Here is a 21,795-nt window from a genome sequence, read left to right on the forward strand (position 1 = left end):
GCACCCTGAGCGGGGAGGGAGGATGGGGCTGGTGATGTTTGAGAGGTACCCATGCCAGGGAGAGGAAGGCGGTGTTTAGGGTGCCTTAGCAGGGGGGTGAGATGTTGCGGAGCAGGCGAATGGAGCAGGTAGCGGGGGAGAGCCCCGCGGGGGGACGCCCCCGGCAGCGCCCAGCCTCGCAGCCGGCAGAGCCGGGCGGCACAGGGCTGCCGTGGGCAGGGGGGATGCCGTGATCTCCTCCGGCTCTGACTCTCCGATATCGAAATGTGCCTCATAGTGCAAAAAAAACTACATTTCCCAGTCTCCCTTGCAGCCCAGGGGAATAAGCAATTGGCAGATTTAAATAGACCAGGCTAGAAGCAACCAACCTTTGGCACAATGCTTTTCCCTCCTCTTCTTCCAATCTATTGGCTGTTTAACCTTTTTCCCTGGCACTGGAGTGGCTGCCAAGCCTGGCATTAATTTTCCTTCCAAGCTTGCTAGGCCCATGAAGTAAACAGCCATGTGCATTCCTTACTCTATATTTAACAGCTGCAGTCTGTGCTGGGGGCAACCGCAACAGAGGGGGACCTTTGTAGCTTCCCAAATTCGTGGCTCGTGAGGGTGGGAGCGGGGGAAGCTTTCTGCAGGGAGAAGAGGAATTTCTCTCCTCCCCGGTATTTGCAAAGCAGGTTGTGTTAGAGAGAGACTGCGATGCCAGCATCCCAGCCACGGTCCCGGGCAAGAGACAGGAACAATGTCCTCAACAGGGCTGAGTTCCTCTCCCTGAATCAGCCCTTGAAGGGGAACCAGGAGAGCAGGAGCTCCGGCAGAAAGCAGAGCGGCCAGGCCGGGGCGGCCGGTGCCCAGAACAACAGCCCCAAGGAGCGGAGGCAGTCGCAGCAGCTGCCCGAAGAGGACTGCATGCAGCTCAACCCCTCCTTCAAGGGAATCGCCTTCAACGCCCTGCTGGCCATCGATATCTGCATGTCCAAGAGGCTGGGGGTGTGTGCCAACAGAGCCTCCTCCTGGGGTGGTGCCCGCTCCATGATTAACCTCCTGGGGATAACGGGGCACGGGATCCCCTGGATTGCGGGCACCCTCATCTGCCTGGTGAAGAGCAGCACGCTGGCAGGCCAAGAGGTCCTCATGAACCTGCTGCTAGGTGAGTGGCAAACCTCCCTCCCCGCCGGGAAAGCCCAGCCCTGGTCACAAGGCACAGCGGCAGCAGGACTCCTCCTCTGACGGCTCCCAGCCACCGGTGTGGTCAGGAAGCAGGGAGTGACCTTTAGGGTGAATGCCGCACTTATCAGCCGTTTCGATCCTGGGTACCGTGGGTGATGGATGTAGCAGAAAGTTGTTTAAGAGGGATGGAGTAATCCTGGTAGCTGGTGACACCCACGGAGCAGGGGCAGGTCCCCAGCCCTGCGTGGGGCAGGGTTGTCCAGTCAGACCAAGGAAGTGTCTGTGATGTGCAGGTGGATAACAGCAGTGATGTCTTTCTTTTAGCCTGTGGTCATCTGCCTTGGTGGTTTGATAGGTGAGGAAAACATGAAGATTTTAATCTTTGATATCTGGATCAATTCCTGAGGCTATCCTTGAGAAAAAAAGTTTTCCATCCCCTCGCCACCTTCTTGAACAGACCCTGGCTCCGTGTCTCAGTTGCCGTGTGATGGAGTCCTGTCTCCTTCCCTGCTGCGGTTTGATCTCGCATCCTCCTTCCCTTGAGGACCTTTCTTGCTGCTGTCCCCGTTTCCATGCGCTAATTTGACCCAGAGGCTGTGCAGACAGGCTGGGAGCTCTCTGGCTCTCCTGCTAGTCCTTTCTTGTGCGATGGTCGGTGTCCTTGTTTCTGGAGGTTGGCATGTGTTAAGGGAGTTGCCTTCTGAGCTGAGCAGGGCCCATCCCACCCGTGTGGACTGACGTCCTACCAGTGACCAGGCTGAGCCCTAGGCCTGACTTGCCTTAGATCCTGGCTTCAACCCACCTTGGCCATGTCTACCTGAGGACCTTGCTCTTCTCTCTCTTCTGTCTTTGGCGTGGGGCCAGTTGTCATACTTTTCTTTGTGACTAATCTCATCTGGTTGTGATCAGCCCTAGTGTTTCACCCTCCCCCAAAAAACAGCAATCGGAGCTCCCGCTTTTGGTTGGTACGAGAAATTGAATACATTGGATTTAGGCCTTTGCTTCTCAGGCAGCCTTTTGGGGGGACATAGGGACATGTTATCTCAGAGCCACCTCAGGAAAGGGACATCCTGTCCGCAGGACACTATGTGGGCTCTGTAACATGGTCTCAGGGTATTTTTCACAAGTTCATCTTTTGGAGAGGGCGAAGATTGCGCTGAACTGGCTTGAAAAGCACAGCAGTAGCTGCCTTTTCTCCCTTCTGCCTTTGAAAGAGACAGTCCTCGTGCTGTGACATCTAATGAAGGGAGGCCATCACGGGGAAGAAGCCAGAATAGCATCGGCATGATGCAGAGCCCGCCGACGTCAGCAGTTCTTCCAGGGGCTCCTCGGTGCGCTGGGTCAACCCCTCACTGAGAAAAGAAGCTCCATTTAAAAGGGCACGAGGATGAAATAGTAGGTGACTAACATCAACCGGCAGTTTCCAGATGTCTCTTGACCTGAGAGCCTTTGACGGTTTTGGAGTCTGAAAACTCTGACCTGAGCCTGAACCTCTTTGACTCCAAAATATTTGAGATCTTTATAAAGAGCTAATGCCACCTTTGGCTTAAGAACAAGAAAAGTTTTCTTGCCCTTCTGTTGCCATGTGAGGAGGCCAAATGCGAAGCCACCTCTGGGTTGCGTTGAAACTTTGAGTATCAGGTGGTCTCGGGGAGAGCTCAGCCCTGCACCACTACCTGCATCTCCAGGCCTCCTGAGCTCAAATGTGGTGCCCGGGGACAACGTACGGGGTTTCTGAAGTCTTGCTTCCTTGCCTAGAGACACCACTCCCATCCCTCTCGGCCTGCCAAGAAAGAAAATGGTTAAATTGTGTGAAGGACTAGTTCACAATGTGACTGGACAGCTCAGTAGGTCTGGCAGCCTGCAAAGAGCTCCGCTTTGCCCTCTGAGTAGACAACACTGACCGGTGGGACTGACCATGGTGCCCTGAGCCTCTCTTGTCAGAACGTCCTCAGCAGAACTTGTGTCACCCCTCAACACAGGTCTCTGCTGTGAGTGTGGCCTTGGGTTGATATTTAAGATTGCAGTCAGGAACTCCGAAAATCTGAGTAGCTGCTGCCGTAATACCTGCATTGCTGATGGAGGAAAGAGTCCGGCTGGGGAGCGCGGGGCTGGCGGACCTAGACAGATCCCATGAGAAGAAGGGTCTCGCGAGTAAATAGGAAGGGTATGGCACGACTGCTGCATCTGGCACCCTTGGTCCCTCTTGCTGCTATGATCCTGTGGTTCAAATCCATCAGGATGTGGCGAAAAGCCCTCCTGCGCAGGGACAGGTCAAAGGGAAGGGGACCTCCTGGTGCTTCCCTGGTCTCCTGGGAAGAGGGAAGCAGGGAAGTTGGGGTTGTCTATGGTACCCCTTCCTTACCTCTCCTGGCTCGCCTCCCTTCCCCCTGCTGGCTGAGAGTTTGATACATCAAGCAGAATTTCTGATGCAGTCTCTGGGCAGGGAGCCAGCCCATCATAGAGCACTTGTTTAGGATTTGCAATCAGGCTTTCAAGGCGAGGAGACAGGAGACTGCTGAAATGGGACTGGGAACCTGGCAGAAGCACCACTGCAGATGGAGGGGGGGCACTCGTGCCTGAGGAGCTCTTGGCAGCAGCTTTGCCAATACATGCGGGAGCATTTCGGGTGAGGGGGCTCTGACCCTGGGATGCTCCATCCATCCCAACTGCAGATGTTGATTAGCAACCCCAAGCAATGTTTTCCCTCCGTGTTTGTCATCTGTGATGGAATTTATTGATTCTCCTTCTCATCGTAATCTTTTCCAGCAAATGCCAACCGGCCAGAGAAGCACGCTCACAGCCTGTTACTGAAAAGATGGAAGAAATCAGATATCTGTGCCCACTGTAAAAATCCCTCTGCCAGAATGTGCTTTCAGGAAGACTATCTCAGCATTGCCAACCCTGGCCCTTGAAGAGTCAGGAAGAGTATCTGCAACCCCCGGCCAAACTGAGGAAATCATAACTCAGGACCCCCCAGTTTTAGAGTTCATTTTATTTGTCTGCCGGTGTTGGAACTTTTAGGACCGTTCAAGTTTTCTCCGCGGTCACAAGGATTTCATGAAAACTGAGGTGCTTAGAAAATAATTTGAACCTTGCAATCGGGCTTTCAAGGGGAAAACAGATATAAAACTTTCACTAAAATGTCCAGATCTGCTCCAGAACCAGACAGAAACTCCATTAAACCCCGAGGGAAGCAGTACCTCGGTTTCTGGTTCTGATCCATCTGGTGAGGATGTGGATCCAAATTTAGTGATTCATTGACTGCAAAGCCAGCAAAGAACATTTGGATCATTGATCTAACCCACGGCAAAATACAGGCTGTGGCACATCCCTTAATTTATTCCTGTTCAATTTGTTAAGGGAAAAAACCCAAACACTCAATCTGATTTACAATTACAAGTGAGGGTGAACTTGTCAGAACCGTTTCTCTGTTGCTGCAGTGGCAGGTATTCTCACAAGCGCTTTGCTCTCCGTTTGACTCTCCTCTTCCCTCCGTTGCGTCTGCGTACCCTTGCCTCTTCAGCTGAACAGCCCTTTTAGCCAACATCTCTTCTGCCTTTCAATATTTTGGATAGTGCTCAAGTAATTCCTTCATCTCCTATTTATTAAGCTAAACAGATCGATCTCGTTAGACTGATGGTCTTTCCAGGTCCAGGCGCCTTCTTACTGCAACGGGAAGGGAATATGGTCATCTACCCAAATTGGTGGCTCTGGTGGGGTCCGCCTATTGCGTTTAGAGCCAAATCTCCACCGGACGCAGTGAAGCCTGTTTAGTTCGCTGCAGCCCAGCTGCGTGCCTGCGCTGGCGGAGGGTAGCTGCCCGGGTAACCCTCGCACGTAAAATACGCGGTTGTGCTCGGTTTGAAATACCAGCCTGCCGTTAGCTGGTTCTGCTTTGGTTCTGCTTTGCTTTCTAAAATAGGTATTCAGCCTAGGAGGAGGGCAAGCTCCGGTCTTCTCGTGGCCTGCTGCGTCCCCGGTGTCCAGCTGCTGTCTCAGTGACACAGGTCCCAGTCCTCATCCATCACCAGCTGGCTCTGCATCCCGCTTCTGAGGGGGAAGTCGGCCCTTTGGTGCTGTCACTAAGCATTTATCACCATCAAGTAAAGCAGTGCCGCGGGCTGCGGACGTATCGTTGCGAGCAGCGTGGCAGGCTGAGGATGGGTGGCCTGCCACAGGAGGAGGACAGGAGGGGAGCCCGGGGTCACTTCTCCACTCCTGAAGGTCAGCAAGGAGGCGGTCCTCGCTGTCTCCAGCCTTCTCCCTGAATAGTGACCTAGCTTTATTCTGACCGGGAACCAAGCCATGATATTCTGAGGCATAGTCCCCTGCAGAGCTGTGTCTTTATCCTGAGCCATAGATACATTTATTTAAAATATATACATGCGTTTATAAATACATATACATGGCCAGGACTCTGCAGTCTCACCCCAGCTGTTTCCATGCAAGACCAGATTGGCAGGAAAGCGGTGGGTTAGGAAGGAAAGAGAGCGAGAAATGCCTTCACCGGGGCCCTCGAGACCCCGCTGACCTGCTCTAACAATACGGAGGTGCTCCAGGTATTGTCATGCTTTTCTTTGGAGTCCGTGCGGTGAAAATCCAGACAGTACAGCCCGTTGCCGGTAAAGGTCACCGAGTAGATTAAATGCCCGGGCAGTACGGAGAAGCTCGTCCTGTCGAGCCTCGGGGCTCGGCAGCCCAGACCCAGCAGAGAGGCCGGGGAGTTGCATGGCAGATGGATCAGTCCGTACGCAGCGGAGCTTGCTAAACCGAGAGCCCCAGAGATGGTTTGGGGCCAGATGTGTCTGTTTTTTCCCTTTCTTTTTCCCACTGCGAGGCTGGGGATTTTCTGAGCTAGACGGGGCAGATGACGTTTCGGCAGGGAAGGGGAGAGCAGCTCGGGAGCGGGCGCCCGGCGTGAACCATCCCCTCCTTGTAAAACCTGGCACGCGGAGGAGGTTCAGCCCCTGTCCTGCTCCCCTCCCAGCCCTGGCAGTGCCCACTGGGATCTCAGCACATCTGCCCAGTGAGCTGGAAACGCTTAAATGTCAAGTAACCCAACATGACTGACCCATGGTAAGTGCCAGGCGGAGGGAACGACACAGAAGCCCACTCCCTGCATCCAGCACCTAGACACAGGTCCAGCCTGGCAGTAAATATTCCTCTTCATCGCATCAGGCTGCTAACCTACCTCTTGTTGTCCTGCCCAGATGCAGCAGTTGGAAGTCCCTGCTGCTTTGGTGGGTGCCATCCTCTGCCCTCATCCCCTCGCAGCTGATGAGCTCAGGCATCTCTGAAGAGCAAGCGATGCCCAGCTCTGCCGGCTTCCCTGCCCCCCTTCCCTTCCTCGCCTGCTTCCTCTATAGCAAACGTATACCGTTCGCTGCAGGGCAGGCTGGCAACTCTGCAGTGTCCCTTCAGATAAAGGACACTCAGTGACGGGCTGGGACCCATTTGGCTGTGGCTGGAGCAGGCAGGGGGGTACTTCCAGGGATGTGTGTAGGGTCTCTATCAGACCTGTGGTCTGCTCAGCCCCTGGGTACGGGGCAGCATCGAGGAGCTCAGGTCCCAGCTGGCTGCGTGGTGCCGAGGACGCTGCGAGCCCTGCAGCCATCAGCGTGCAGCCCTGGGGGAAACTGCAGCGAGCTGAAATCCAACCCTCGCGCGGAGCGAGCAGGCGAAGTGTTCCAGAGCCTGAACGCAGCGTGAAAGAGAAAAGAAGTGCGAGGGTTGTTGAATGGGAAGAGGGGGAATAAACATGGGAAATGAGTCATCCTTATGTCTGTCACTCCGGGAACAGCTTCCCGGTGCCCCTGCCTGCAGCTCAGAGGGGACAGTAGCTGTTTGACTCGGGCAGAGCTGGCCCTGCCGGAGAAGCTCCCTCCGAAGGGAGATCCCGAGACACGGGTGAGTGTGTTTGCATCTAATGCGCCGTGACAGGAGCAGTGGTTGGGAAGAGGGAGGTGGAGGAGCGTTGGGCAGTGAGGTGAGTCACCAGGAGGAGCGGCGGGCGGGGAGAGCCCATCGGGTACCCCGCTCTGGGCCAGGATTAGTGGAGGATGGGGATGGGAGAGGGGAATCAGATGAACTGTCTCCTTTTCCTTCCCTTGGAAGAAATCTCCGTGTTTTCACCTGGAACACAGTTCTGGTCTCGCTCTCTGTTTCCATCTGTCGAGGGATGCTAGCGGACATACCTGATCCAGGTCTTTAATGCGCCACAAGATGTGATGGTTGGACGCACTCTGAGCACGACAGAATCAGCCCCAATTTTTTTTTTTGCCGATTTCCCTTATTGAAGGCAGCGGGGCGTAAACACAAGCCCAAGCAGCGCTGAGTCCAAGCGAGGAGCCCAGTGTTTGTGGGCTGGGAAATGCTGTTGGTCATCACCCCAAGGCAGATTTTCTTCCTCCAGCTCATCCCGTACAGCGCCGTCGTGCTTGTGCGTGTTGCAGCGCGTGATTCCGGGATGTGCTGATGTTCCCTGCACTGCTGCCGTAGCGCACGGGGGCTTTGCAAGCTGTCGCTGCCCTTCTGGGAGGCAGCTGAGCCGTCCTGGGGGCTGCTCAGCTCATTTTCCCCATCAGCACGAGCCCTTCTCACTGCGCTCACCCTCTCGCCCGTGTCTCGTCCCCGGGCTGCGCGCACCCCCAGCGAGACAGCCCCGCTCAGGAATTGATGCTGAGATACAAATTGCCCAGCTCCCAGGGGCACGGTATTTCCAAGGGGAGAACTCCAGGGAGCCTGTGTTTGCACTCGGGGCTGTTTCTAATCATCTAGGATATAGCAGGTCTATTTTTAGCTGTTGGGTTGTTTTTTTTTGTTTTTTTTTTTAATTAATTGCACAATGCTGCTTTCCACCATTTTTTCACCTCCCCGTGGCCACTTACCCCACTCTGCTGCTTGTTCAGCCAAAAAATAACCTCCCCCCAAAACAGCGCAGTGTCTGAATCATTGGTTCTTCGGTGTGTCATGCCATCTGTGCCTTTTGTCAGCTCTTACACCTAATAGATCCACGTTTGGGGAAGAAAAGGAGTAGAGGAGTTCACTTCCAGAGGAGTGGAGCTCTTCCAGCTGCCACCGACTCCCCAGAGAGAGGGTGAAGGCACTTTTGAACCCTGCGTCTTTCATTAATGTTAACTCGTCAAGGCTGCAAACCACTCGTTTCCCAGGTCAGGGAGCCTAATGCCTGCAGGAGATTTGGGAAATACAGAAGCAGTAGGATGGGGCATGTGAGTTAAAAAAAAAAGGGGGGGGGGGGGAATATTAATTCTGATTGTGGAGCAAAAGGAGCTGTTTCCTGGGAACGGTGGCATTTGTCCAGGGTTCGCTCCTGAGTGAGGTTGGCTAATCTGGGGAACACGGGACCTTCGAAGCCAGCCTTGTCCCTGCATGTGGCCCGGGCAGCTGTGGTGGGGAGCGTGTGCCATCTCAGCGGGGTTGGTGTGGCCTCCAGCACGGTGGGACCCGGGTCAGAGCAGGCTCCGAAGCCCAGGCGATGAGTTATTGCTGAGTGTCTCTGCTTTAAAACGGTACTGGCGCTGGGCAGAGGGGGTTGTCCAATGTCTGCTCCCACGCTGGGTGCCTGCTGAGCTCACAGGATGGGCTCCTCTTTGTTCCTGGGCATTTACTTCCCCCTTTTCCCCTCCCCACATGCTCAGCCGTGGCGCTGGGAGACCGAGTCCAGCTTGTGACTGTTTCTGATCCCGATCTCACGGGCTGGGCTCTGGAGAGCTGCCGTGTCTCATCTGAGCAGCCCCATGTGCGTGAAGTCATGTGAATCACGGCTGCAGGAGCAGACGAGGCCAAGGGCTTTTTTGGCTTTCTCCTTTTTTCCTCCCCCCGCTGTGGCCTAGCGCTGCACCCAGGTTGTTTTTCAGCTGCGGTTTTGATAACATGTTTATATAAACATCTCAGCTAGAATCTGCCTCCGTCCCCGGAGACGCCGCCTGGCTCCGACCTGGGGCAGGCGATGCCCCCGAGGGTGCTCGCCCCATCCTCAGCCTCTTTCAGCCCCCCCCCATGTAAAGGATGGCATCAGAGATGGCATCTCGGGCGCTGGGACAGAAAGGACCCTACAGTGACAGGGGACATCCAACTGTTTTGGCGTCCCTTAAAGACCAGCTTTGGGCTTTGGCTTGGTTCTGCTGCGGCGATGCTCGAGGCTCGTCCGTGTGCCCTGCCTGCGCAGGGCTGGCCTCTCCGCTCCCCCCCACTCTTAATGGGCTCCTACCATTTGGTGGTAGGAGCAAGGCAGGTAATTGTTTTCCTTTTATTAATAGATATAAAACATCTGCCCAGGGGGCTCACTTTCAGCTCATTTACTTTGCATCTGATGCCAGATGTTGGCTATTTACAATACCAAGGTGATCTCTGATGCTAAAATTGTCGCAGGCAGACAAGACTTGCTCTTTGGGTTTGTGCTTTAAGGAACTTTTAGATGTAAATAGAGCGTTTTGTGATCGGATGGTTTTGCAGTGGAAATCTGAAGGATTGTTACCCTTAACACCAGGTTAAAGGGGAAATTCTGGATCTTTTTCAGAAAAATGTGAAAGGAGCGATGGGCAAGAGCTAATCCTTCCTTTGCTCTTTTAAACCCAACGCTACCTGGATTATAAATCCAGTGCTGCCTGTGTTTTACATCCAATGTTACCTGGATCTGAGGCAAAGGCATGATGAAAAAAATGCTTAAAATTATAATGTCTTGCTCCTCGCATCTCACCCCTCGGTCAGGTCGCGCTCTGCCGTCTCTGCTACACCTCTGACAGCCCCGTCCGTCTCCAGAGAGCAGCATTGCGTGAGCGCAGGCCGGTAAATCAGCTGCAGGCTCCCTTCTGCCGTCTCTCCCGGGGCTATATTTCCACCAGCCTTCACTCGCTTCGGCCTGAAGGGTTCGCACGTCTCTGCGTTGGGGACAGGGGAAGGGCAGAGCGAAGGTGACGATGCCGGTTTGCAGGTGGCTGGGGCTGCGCTGGCGGGCGCAAGGCTAAGGGGCAACCGCTGTGGTAGCCAGCGGGCGCCTTTCCCAGTGCAGAGACACCCACCTGCAGCTGGACCCACCGAGGATGCCCGTGAGAAAATTAACCCCTGAGCTGCGGGATGCTGGCATGGATGCGCCCAGCTGAGGAGGGAGGATTTGGTTGGCATTAAGGGATAAAACCAAGCGGCCCGAAGCCCAAGCGGGTATGTAGGTCAAGAAATCGGAAGGGAATAGGGCCCGGGCTGGGGCTGCTGAGCGATGGCACCGTCCGTATATGTTTCTGAAGGATGCGCCCTTGGCAGCGCTGTCGGCAGCAGTGCTGCGTGCCGATTCACTCTGGCAGCACCTGGCCGCCGGCAGTGGCAGCGGCAGCAGCAGCAGGAGAGCGCAAGGGCGCAGCGCGGCTCCCTGGGGCTTTGCAGGGGCTCCGCTGAGACCCAGAGCGGGGCGAGGGCGGTGGGACCCCCCCGTGCCTCGGGGGCCGGGGCAGGGCAGGCTGCTGGGGCTGTTTCATAAAGAAGTTGCTTCACGGAAGGAACAGAAAGCGCAGGGGGAAGTGACAGAAAAAGCACCAGACGGAGGGATCTGTGTTTTTTTTTTTTCTTCTTTTAACGGCAAATTAACCCCCGGTTTTAATGCTGTCATGCCTTCAGATCTTGAAATGTAGGCAAACGAGGCTTTCTGCTTTCTGTGCATCATTTGACGAAAATCAAACCTAGCAGTACTGAAGGCCCATTTTATTCATCTTCTGAATGAAAGGATTATTAAAACAGCTCTTTGGCTTGTTCTCCGTTCTCTGAACACCTCCATGCGCACAGCCCTGCATCCCTCAAGTTGCCCTGACTTTACCTTTGACCGGAAAAAAAAAGATGTAAGTGCAAAATACTGATGGGCAATGGTGAACACCACGCGTCGCTGAAGCACATGATGTTTGTTCTACTGATCTGTGGGTGGGTTTGGTGGGCAATGGCCTGTGGTGGGTGTATGGAACACCATGGGAGGCACTGGGGATCCTTTGGGGTGCCCAGACTGGTTCCCGAGTGCTGGCTGTGCTCCTCAGCAATGCAATAAGCTGCTGACTTCAGCAGGAGCAGCCTGGGCCAGTCTTGGGTAGTGCTGCGGCATCTCTCTGAAATGAATGCGCGGTCTGGGCTCCCAAGATTGCATCCCAGAGCTTCAGCTCTTGCCCGGCTCTTGTCCAGGGTGAGATGGGACTGATGGGCAAGGCGGGCGATGAGCTCTGAAAATCAGCTCCTGAAGCACTTTGCTGAGTCGGGGCCACGGGGGGTCACCTTGGTGGGGTGGGGAGCTGGGCTGGGGGTGATGTAGGAAGCCCAGAGAGAGCAGAGCCCCGTTATGGCCGGCAGCCCCAGCGCTTCGTTACCCTCGCCGGCTGCGAGCCGTGCTGACGGCATTTGGCCTCAGCAGGAAACCACGGCGAGCGGCCGCTCCAGGGCTCTGCATCCTGGGTCTGAAATCCCCCTCTCCCTTTCTCCCCCCCGGCCAGCCCCGTGAAGTAATGCCAGCAAACCGCACAGCGCAGAGAGCTGCTCTGCTCGCACAGCATTAGGGTTCAGCCCTCCCCCTGCTCTCTCCCCATCCGCCGGTGCCCGGGCGGGCTCTGTGCAGAGCTGTCCTTGTCCTCCTAAGCCCATCGCTACCCCTGCGGGGCCGATGTCGTGAGCAGCCTCCTCTGCCACCTGGAGCCTCACCACCTTGTTTCAGATGCCACCTATGAACCTTCCCTTCATGTCAGCCTCCTGCCTCTTGTTGTGCTTAAGCTGGAGCCCCGCTGCTGCCTGTGCCGCCGTTCCCACTAGCGAGAAGTTGGTTCCCAGACCTTCTCCTCTGCTCCGTCTCCCCTCCACAGCTCTGAGAGCCCAGGAGTGGCCCAGGCAGGACCTGGTGGGCAAGAGGCCCAGGCAGATCCTGCTGTCCGCCATCCCCACGCAAGACGCCCTGCAAAAGGGGAAGACAAAATAGCCCTCCCATAAGGAAAGAGTTCGGCCAGGATAAATATCAGCTCCACCCCGCAGCGCTGCCAGGGCTGGCCGTGCAAGGGTGGCACGCTGCGGGAGGTGGGCGAGCAGAGCCGCCGTGACAGCTCCTGGCTTCCCAGCTCCTGCCAGGTGCCGCGCAGGCAGGAGGAGCTGCCCGCCTCCCATGTGCCATCTCATTTCCCATCCCCATCGCCACCGCCCTCCCATCCATCCTCCTGAAAGCTTGTCAGCTCTCAAGGAACGGTCTTTATCAGGGCCCGGGAACCAGGCAACTGGCCCCTGGCATTCCTGCCGAGGGAGCGGGCTGTGCTGATACTGGTATGTATTTCCTTGTCATCGCTGCAAGGAGCTGAAATCAGCACTCCGACTAATTAGGAGTGCTGGGGAAAAGCAGACGAAGGGATTAAAGAAAAATAAAATCAATGCTAGGAAATAGAAATGACAATACCTGTCGGCTGGAGCAAAGGGGGTGGGATGAAGAGGAGGGTGATGAAGACAAGTGCTGATGGGTTTCACTCCCGAAGCAGATAGGGAAGAAAGACAATTTGGTGTTGAGACCTGCAGCTGCAGGGATGGTGTCTCTGCTGCCACAAGCCTGGGTGTGCTCGGGCTGGGAGGTGTGTTACCCCCCAACCACGTTTGTGCAGGGAAGAGGGTGCATGGGGTGACTCGCAGGAAGAAAGCCACAGGGAGCGAGAGGCCAGCAGAACAAAGAAATGGCTCGTGGGTGTTCAGTGCTTCAGCAAAGGAGGGGGACAGGTGGGGGACATCTAGGATGCACCCAGTCCAGTGGTTTGAGGGCCAAAAGAGTTTTAATTTTAGCTTTGCCAGTTGCTCTCTTCCTCCCCAGACAGATGGCTTGCCTCTGCGGTTTGCGTTTCTCCTCTGTGAGATGGTGATAATGGTACTTGCGTTCTCCATGGGTGAACTGGGAGGGTTAATTAACATTTGGGTGGTGATCTGAAGAAGTGGGGGGCTGCGTGCAGCTGAACCATGGATACCTGGCTGGAACTGAACCCAAACCTTTATTTAAAGACAGTGACAATCCTTGTATGTTCTGCCTTGAAAATTGCCCTCGACTCTGCTTCTGCCTCTGACCTTTCCCTCCTCGTCTCTCCTTTTGTAGCCCTGCTCCTGGACATCATGATTGTGGCTGGTTTGCAGAAGCTGGCCAAGCGGAAGGGCCCGTACGACGTCAACCCTGGCTTGTTGGACTACCTGACCATGGACACCTATGCGTTTCCAGCCGGGCACGCCAGCCGAGCGGCCATGATCTCCAAGTTCTTCCTCAACCACCTGGTCTTGGCCATCCCTCTCCGGATCCTGCTGGTCCTCTGGGCCCTCTGCGTGGGCTTTTCCCGCGTCATGATCGGACGGCACCACATCACAGATGTCCTGTCTGGCTTTGTTTTCGGCTACTTACAGTTCAGGCTGGTGGAGTTGATATGGATGTCTTCCAACACGTGTCAGATGTTGATATCCATCTGGTGAACATGGGGGACTCGACGCTTTTCCACTGGAAACTAGCAGATACTTTAAGAGTCTCCCTCCCAGTATTTTCTACATGTTGTTTGTTGGAAGCAGTTGTACCTTCCATGAGTAGTGGCGTTTTTTAATGTTGCTTCCCCACCTGAAAAACAAATAATGTTTCTTGCAATGGATTGGGTTTTAGCAATCAAGGGCCATACCTGTGTTTTGGCCATATTCTCAAACTGTGTTTGGACAGCAACCTAATTAAGCTTTAACGGGTGAGAGAAATGAGCTACACGTCTGCCTAGTTTGGGTGGTTCACATCAGCACCTTGATATGTCCTCAGGATGGGCAGCACCTGAGAGCTTCCTGAGAACACATTCGTTAACTTTTTTGAGGCTAAATGATTTTGGCCACAGCGCTTTTTCTTTTTGTAAGTCCAGCAGTTGTGTCTTGTACAGAGTCAGGACACCGCCGGCACTTCACAGATAATAAATAATCATAAAAATCCCGCCCTGTTTGGTTCTTATCGTGAGGGAAGGAACAAAAGCCAGTTCAGTGTCGCTTTGAGATACGTGTTCAACGTGGAGCAGGTCCTGCAGTCTTGCTGACTGAGGGGATACAAACGATCACTTAAATGGTTTGCTTTGGATGGGGTGGACTTAGATGGGTGCTGAGGATGCTGAAGGTGGCGTGCTGAAGCCGGCCTTTCATCTGCTGTTCAAAAATCTACTCTGTGAGGGTGTGTGGGGATTTTGGTCTGGTAAAGGACGAATACAAGTTGCCCGTTTTCGTCCTAGTAGGGAGTAACGGAATGGGCATTGTGCTGGATCATGGTGATTTTGCAAAGCGGGTCTAGATACACAGCGGAGAGTCCTTTCCTATCTCTTCACGGCCATGATTTTATAATTATGCCAAATGATGCTGTAGATGGGAATTTCCAAGGTAAGGCTTGTACAGCATTGACTGTTTGCTGGTACAGCCAGCAAGGTCGGTGAGGTAGAGCGCAGGGAGGCAGGGCTGCCCGTACCCCTGCCTCTGCTCGCCTGGCTGGAACCTCGTTACAGAGGTAAATTCTGAACGTTTCTGTGTGTCACCCTATACGAAATGAGGAAAGCAGTCCTGACTTCCCTTGATTGCAAGGCTGAGCTAATTGATGTCTGTGAACTGGTCTGAGATTACTGAATATAGAGTGTGATGCCCAGACACAGTGTTGTTGCTTCCCATTATCGACAAGCAGCCACCTTGAAGCCTGGCTGATCTTTGCCCAGGTGATGGCCACGCTCAACATGGTGTCTATGAAACAGATCACCCCTCACGACTGTCTAAAAAAATCCCATATTTTGCACAGAACCTACCCATTCTCTGTGGTTTCTCTGTCTTTAGAAGAGAGTTTGTTGTTTGGCAGGTGACGGACACTACCAGACTCAGCACCTTGCCTGGATGCAGCCTGCAGAATGAAGGGATCCCATCATCCTGTCCTCCTGTCTATCCCAGGTGAGCAAAACGCACTTGGCTTGCAGGGCCAGGGAGCAACCAGCCGGGTCTTGTGCTCTTATCTGTCCTTGCATGTTGGGGAACCTCTTCCTACGGGGGCTGCTGGTGAGAAGATGTTCAGATAATGGCTGTTGCAAGCTGCTAACATTTGTTGCTCTTTGATAATTAATATGAAAAGAAGGTAAACAGAAAATCTATCCCTAGCATGCGTCTCCAGCTGGGATGTCAGCGCAGAGCCGTGGGAGCTGCTGCCTGCTCCGAGGCTGGAGCAGAAGCGTGGTAAGGGGGGCTACCGTGTCCTTTAAAGACGAGCCTCCCGCGGGGCTCCCCAGGGGTGGGCTGTGCGAGGGACACTCGGGAGCGGCTGTCACTGAGGGTGTTTAGGAAAGGGGAGAGCGCTGGGCCTTGCCGGTTTTCCCCGCAGGCTGGCGGGCTGGTGCAGCAGCCGGCAGAGCAGCGGGGGGGGCGGTCGGTGCTGCCCCGCTCCCCTGCTGCTGCTTGCTTAAATGGGGAGCGCTGCTGCGGGTGGGAGCAGAGAAGTGCTACCGCACCTGGCCTCCATCGGGGTTTTTCTTTGACAACTTCCTCCTGCAAAGACTTAGGTGAAGAAGCAAGCTACGGTGCTTTCTCTTTCTTCCAGGCATTATTACACTTGGCAGAGTTCATCCTCACCCCTAGGAAGGATGGGGGCATGGTACTGCAGCTCTGACGGCCTTTGGATGCACCTATGTGCACCCGGAGATGGTGGGTACCTGAAGAGGCCGGGAGCAGGGGAAGACTTTGCCCTGATTGCTTTGTGGGAAGCTCACACTTTGTAGCTCTAGGTTTTATTGAACCTTTGCAAATGGGATGGATGGTCCTACAGCCGTGTCCCTGGGTCCGGATCTCCTTGCGTTTGCATTGTCTTCTCTTGGTACATCCAGGATGGCTTTGGAGGAGTTACTCCTGGTCTTTGCTGGTGTAACCAGGAGAGTGTGGCCTGGAGAAGCTGCCATGGTGGGTGACATCACCTGAGCTGGTCTCATCCCAGCACATGGTTGCAAAGCAAGGCCGGAGAGCAGGGAGAGGTGAGTTGGGGTGACTCACCAGGGTAAGGTGGGGTTTGCAGGATAGGGGACGGTGCTTGCTCCTACACGGGGTTTCTCAGGAGAGCCTTCCTCCTCGGCACCCCCGCAGCCTGCTCCCCTTCGCTCCCCCAGTACTTCAGTGCCCAGAGTGGGGGAGTCCCGGCAGTCGTGTGCTCACTGCTGGGGGGGGTTGGGGAGACCCCCCTAATGTGAGTGTGGAACTGGGCGCAGAGGCACCAGGAGGGGCCTGGCAGAGCTGTGCCTCGGCTGTGCCCGGCCCTCCCGGCACGACAGGTAGCACGGCACCACACGGCATCCCTCGTCCCTCTCTCCCGGCTGCCTGCCATGCTGAAAGTACCGCTCAGAAACAACCAGCATCGCTGCTGCAGCGAAAACCAGCTTCTGTCTCTATAGCAACAGCGAGGGATGGCGGGTACCACCGTGCGGCTGCCCGGCCTGTGTCCCTACCCGTCCCTGTCACCCAACGAGCAGGACAGGCTGTGGCTGCGGTAGCTATTACCTCTCAGGGGGAGGCAGGAGACCCCCAGCCCAGCCCCCCTGGGGATGCAGCTGTGTGGGTGGGGGCACGTGGGGACCGGTGACAGGACAACCGGGCTCTTCCACCAAAAAGGTACAACCTACAGGGACTGTCCTCAGCTTTCAGTCTGAGTTACACTACCTTGGGCTGTGCCGGGGAGCCGGGAGGTGGCGTGGGGAGGGATTCAGCCCCCCGTGCTGCACTCACAGACATCCAGGGCCGGATCCTGAGTGTTTTGGCTCAGATGCAAGGAGGGAACAGCAGCAGGAGGGACAGGACAATCTCCCTGGGCTTTGGACTTTAGATCTGTGCGGATGCCATCTGCCTCCCAGCCCTCGGTTGCTGGTTGCGAGGAGGAGCGTGGATGCAGCGTGCCTGTCCCTAAAGCCCTGCAGCCAGAGGAGGGGTTTCTGCCCCCTCAGAGGGCGTTAGAGGGACGGGGTTGGGTCTCAGCCCCGGCAGCGCTGCCGGACCTTGGGCACCTGTGTGACGTGCTGGAGGCATCGCCTGGCTCTGCTCTCCACTGGCCTCAGTTTTAGGGGTGGCAGTAAGAAACACCAGCGGGTCTTGCATGCACATGTTACTCATACGCCAGTGGCTGAGGCAAATAATTTTTGTGTCTCATTCTCCACTCCCCTGGAGCTCGTGCTGATGCTCACACAGAGGTTTGGTCCCGGCTGTCCTGGGTGAGCTGGAGCAGAACGCCAGGGCTGCTCTGTGCAGATGCTTAACATGGCAACGAGGCTGTGGGGAAGCAAAAGGCCAAATGGTTTGAGCTCCTTCAGGATTGCCCAGGAATGCGAATGCTTTCTCCGAATGTTCAGACCCCCAAATTGAGCCATGCAAGGCTCAGCATGAGGCTCGGGGAAGACTGGTCCTTCCCAAGCCAGGACACCTCTCCATCCCCCTGACTGGGGCATCGTCTGCATTTAGTTCCTCTAACAGATGAATTAAGAAAAAGCCCCAGAGGAGGCAAGTGCAGTGCATGGGTTTGGGGGCTGCTGCCATCAGCGTGGCATGCGTCCATGCAGCCGGGAGAGTCCCAGGCTGCGGTGGCGGTGATTTCATTCGTGATTCTGCTGCGTACAGTGAAAGGCTCCTCCCCCCCTCGCCCTAATGCTGATTATGCTCAGCAACAAAAAGAGATTTTCATTTATTAAAAAATAAATAAATAAATAAAGGGTGCCAGGGCAAGCAGCAAATCTGGATTATACCTTTGGGCATATGTGGGAATCACGGCTGGGGTGTTTAATCCCCCCCTCCCAAACCTAAGCTGGTGTTTGATTCCGACAAGCTGTTTTGTACGTTTGTGGCTTGGGCTGTGCTGAAAGGAAAGTGGGACGAAACCCTTCCCACACCAGGGCTGCGCTGCCCTCCCTGCCATGGGGCTGCTGGGGGGGTCCTCTCTGCTGTCCCCCCAAGAAGGGGTGACTCGGGCCCCGTGTTCCCCTGGGATGAGGCAGGCGATGGGGAGGGAAGCACGGGCGCTGGCTGGCACCCAGAGAGGAGGTTGGTGGATTTGCGGACTCGGGGGGAATTAGGAAGGCTGTTACACAAGGTCTCCCTGTGGTAGCACAGGTGCGGCCTGAAAACCCCACGCTGGGTTTTCTTGGGCAAACATAACCCTTTTATTCACTCGGGCTGTTTCTGGTGGGGCTGAAGGGACCCATGGGTTTAACCGGCTCCCAGCAGCGCGGTGCTGCAGCCCCAGCTCCCAGCACAGCCCCGGCACCGCTCCCCGCAGCACCAAGTCGTGCAGGAGGGCCCCAGCAGCCACACGCTCCTTTCTGGGGCTCAAAGGTCTCTTCCCAGTTAGGGAGAATCATCTGCGTGATTTTCAGTTACGTTATTAACGTAATAATTAACCATGTCATTTGCAGGCTAAAAGTTTGGGCAAAGCCTAAAGAAATAGGAAGGTTCCTCCCTTTCGCACATGTGTGCCGCGGCGGGTGCTGTCAGAGCGGGCGATGCTGCAGATGGAAGGTGCGTGAACACAGCCGGTGCCCTTTAGATGTGTTTACATGTGTTTGGCCAACTGAAATAAAAATGTGGCCGGTTCTTGCCTCGCCATGGCGGGCTGCAGGGTGGGAGCAGGTGACAGAAGAGGTGTTTTTTTCCGGTGTCAACCCAGGCGTCCCTGGCTGATGTGCCTATCTCTGAATGCAGCGCCTGATTTAAGGCCGTGCAGTGGGCTCTGAGCCCTGCTGCGGGGTTGCTTCATTCCCCGCCTTGCTGGGACTCGGAGGCAGCAGAGATCTCCACGTTCGTTCCCCAGGACGCAAGAGTCAAAGCGGATTAAGGGTCCCTCGGCTGATCACATTTATTTCATTATTTGAGTGAAATCCCTTGTAAATACAGCCCTCCCCCCCCCCCCCCCCTTTTCTTTTTATAAAAATAGAAGGCAAAGAAGAATTGGAGATTTAGGAAAAGTTAATCACAGGAGTCATTTGAAAACCGTTAACCTCTCGCAGCCCGATGGAGGCTGAGCAGCGCCAGAGCTGGCTGCAGTGGGGAGATGCCGAATGGCTGGGGGGTGGGGGGGTGGGGTGGGGGGCAGTGGTTTCCCCAGCCCCCCCAGGGCAGGGTTTCCCCCATAAAATCCCTGGTTCTTAGCAGGGGAGGCCTCTCCGGCTGGGCGGTATTACAGACGCTTTTTTCACAGCTTGGCCACGATGAACTGCTAATTGCAGTGATGGAACAAATTGGCTCAAGCACCCAGGCGGCTCCCGGGCAGCCCTGCGGCAAATGCTGCCGGCGCCGGCCCCTGGGCTCAGGGCCACTGGAAATGCCGATGCTCTTCCCTTTACTGTGTGGTTCCTCTAAGTTTCTCTGGAGGATGGGGATGGGTGTGGGGACCTGGGCATTGCACAGGGATCTCTCCCAGTTTTTCTAACAAATTTCAAAAAGGCGGAGCTGATTTCCACTCCCCAGAAACTGCCCTGGCCTTGCAGAGTCCCCCATCCCTCTGATACACCCTCGCCCATGGGACCCTCTCTGCCTTTCTCACTTCTCCCAGGACCAGCAGCCTTGTGCAAGACCATCTGTGCTGGAAAGTCAGACCTGCAGAAATTAATTAAAATAAGAGCAATGGGAAGAAAAGCTGAGAGCTACAATGATGGATGTTCGCGAAACACTTGTCCAGAGGCTGAAGTGCTCTGGGCGTTCGGTGATGTTTGCTTCCAGCCAAGGAGCTGTGCAATAGTTAAACACAGTTGATGTGATGGTGATTAAGGACTCAGCCTCTGACATCTGGGTACAGGTCCACTGCAAGGAGCTGTGATGCACCCAGTGCTGATGCCTTCTCCCAGCTGGGATCTGCACCTTGGACCTGCCAGCACTGGTTTGTTGTGGTTTGCATCCTCTGGCTGCGAGGGGGTTTTTATTTGTTTTAAATCCTAAACCTAAAGTTGGGTATTAGTAGTATGTGAATGCATAGCTTTTGTGTCCAGAGCAAGCCAGGGGTTATATAAACCACAGATTAATGGGAATCAGCAAAATAGAGGAGCACGTGGAGGGATGTGCTAAGGATGTCTTGGGAGGGGAGGCAGGAGGGAGCTGGAAGCTCCAGAGGGGAGAGAAGGTGGCGGGGCGGATTCAAAGCGCTTCCTGGCAGGATTTGCTCCAGTTATTGTTTTGCAGTCCCCGATTCAGGACATTTCCTGAGCCAGCGTTGCTGCAATGTGGGGTCTTTTGTCCCTGGGTGATCACAACAAGAAGGCAGAAAGGGGGTCTGCGAATTTGACTGAAAATGGCTGCTTTTTTTTTTTTTTTTTTTTAGATGACATCACTTCTGCACCTGCAAACAAGCAAACAAACCACAGGCCGGAAGATCAAGTAACAAGCAGCCATCCAAAGGAAAGGCACGTTTTTCACTAGATTGTAAATGAAATTCCCCCAGTGTGGCTTGTTTCCCCTCTCGCATCCCAAAAAAAAGGGTGATACTTGGGTTAAGAAAGGCTGGGGACTGCCAGAAACTCCTTCCCTCTCTTGCTCCTCGATGATCGGTGGGAGATCAGTGCTGGTGTCCAGGGACCACATGCACAACCCAGAACAGTGGTGCCCCAGTTTTGGGCAGAAAAATTCCCTCTTGCAGACTGCTCAGCCCAAAAACATTCAAAATGTGCTGAAGGGGCAGCAGGGCCAGTAAAGCAAGCCCCTCCTTTTGCAGCTCCTCAGAGCAGGAGCAGTGCAGGAGAGATGAGCAAGAGAGGGAAAGCGACAGGTTTTTGGGCACCTGCCTCCGATCGTGACCTTCCCTGGGAGAGCACAACCGCCTCGACAGCTCTCCCCTCTGCCATACGGGAAGATGCCTCCCACCCGGGGAGGAAGGCACAGCTGGACTCCAACCATCAATCATATCCCGCCGGGAAGGGCTTGTATGGGTTGTGGGATTCCTGGTGGGGTTACTTTTTTTCAAAGCCTCCTGCAATAACAGCAACCGTTGCTCGGCTTCCTTTCTAGATAACCTTTTTCCTGCTGCCCAGCGTGCTTATCTGCTGCAGACAGACTGGCAAGATGAACCGGAAAGCTGATACCTTATCTCTCCCTCTCAAGGAGCTTATTTAAGTGCTGGAATGTGTTGCGATGGTAAATGATTGTTAAAATCCAAGTGAGGTACACGGACCTCAGGACAGGTCCCTATGGGAGGGAGCACCTAGTCAAAAAGGAGACTTGTGGGACTAGAGCCTTTCCAGGTTTTTCTGTCTTTTATCTGCTAAAAGATGCATTGCCTAAAATGTAAAGTGTTTGTTTAAAAGCAAAAGGCATAGACTGGGTTCCTCGCTCATCTGTGGGTTAATGCTGCAGGCTGCTCCCAGCTCTGCGAGGTACACCGTGTCCCTTCGATATGACTTTATCTGAGTCTCGGTTTACTCATTGCGGGTAACATACTGCTGTGGGTCGGCCTCGCAAGGGGTGCAGCGAGGGTTAACAGTCAGCGTGTGATATCGCACGGCACATATTCCTTGCTCACCCTTTAATCTGGACTCGGTGTGGGAAGCAGCAAGATGCTAACACATCCATAAAGGTAAATAGGATTTGAGAGCTATCGGGCTAATTGAAATGAACGGGGCTCGGCTG

At 54.8% G+C, this 21,795-nt stretch overlaps 1 protein-coding gene and 1 long non-coding RNA gene across 2 annotated transcripts; both read left to right on the plus strand.

Moving 5' to 3' along the window:
* Positions 1-543: 543 nt before the first annotated feature.
* On the plus strand, positions 544-14,525 carry PLPP7 (phospholipid phosphatase 7 (inactive)). The gene is made up of 2 exons (XM_082492657.1): positions 544-1,144; positions 13,271-14,525. Exons 1-2 carry the CDS (start codon positions 694-696, stop codon positions 13,633-13,635), a joined length of 816 nt encoding a protein of 271 aa, XP_082348783.1. The 5' UTR covers positions 544-693; the 3' UTR covers positions 13,636-14,525.
* A 485-nt stretch (positions 14,526-15,010) lies between these two features.
* On the plus strand, positions 15,011-21,569 carry LOC309679487. The gene is made up of 6 exons (XR_014269833.1): positions 15,011-15,111; positions 15,752-15,855; positions 18,597-18,699; positions 19,733-20,056; positions 20,495-20,576; positions 21,178-21,569. It is a non-coding gene; the product is annotated as an uncharacterized lncRNA (long non-coding RNA).
* The last annotated feature ends 226 nt before the right edge of the window (positions 21,570-21,795 follow it).

This window comes from Vanellus vanellus (assembly GCF_965231255.1).
Source record: "Vanellus vanellus genome assembly, chromosome: 18".
In the NCBI taxonomy this organism is placed as follows: domain Eukaryota; kingdom Metazoa; phylum Chordata; class Aves; order Charadriiformes; family Charadriidae; genus Vanellus; species Vanellus vanellus.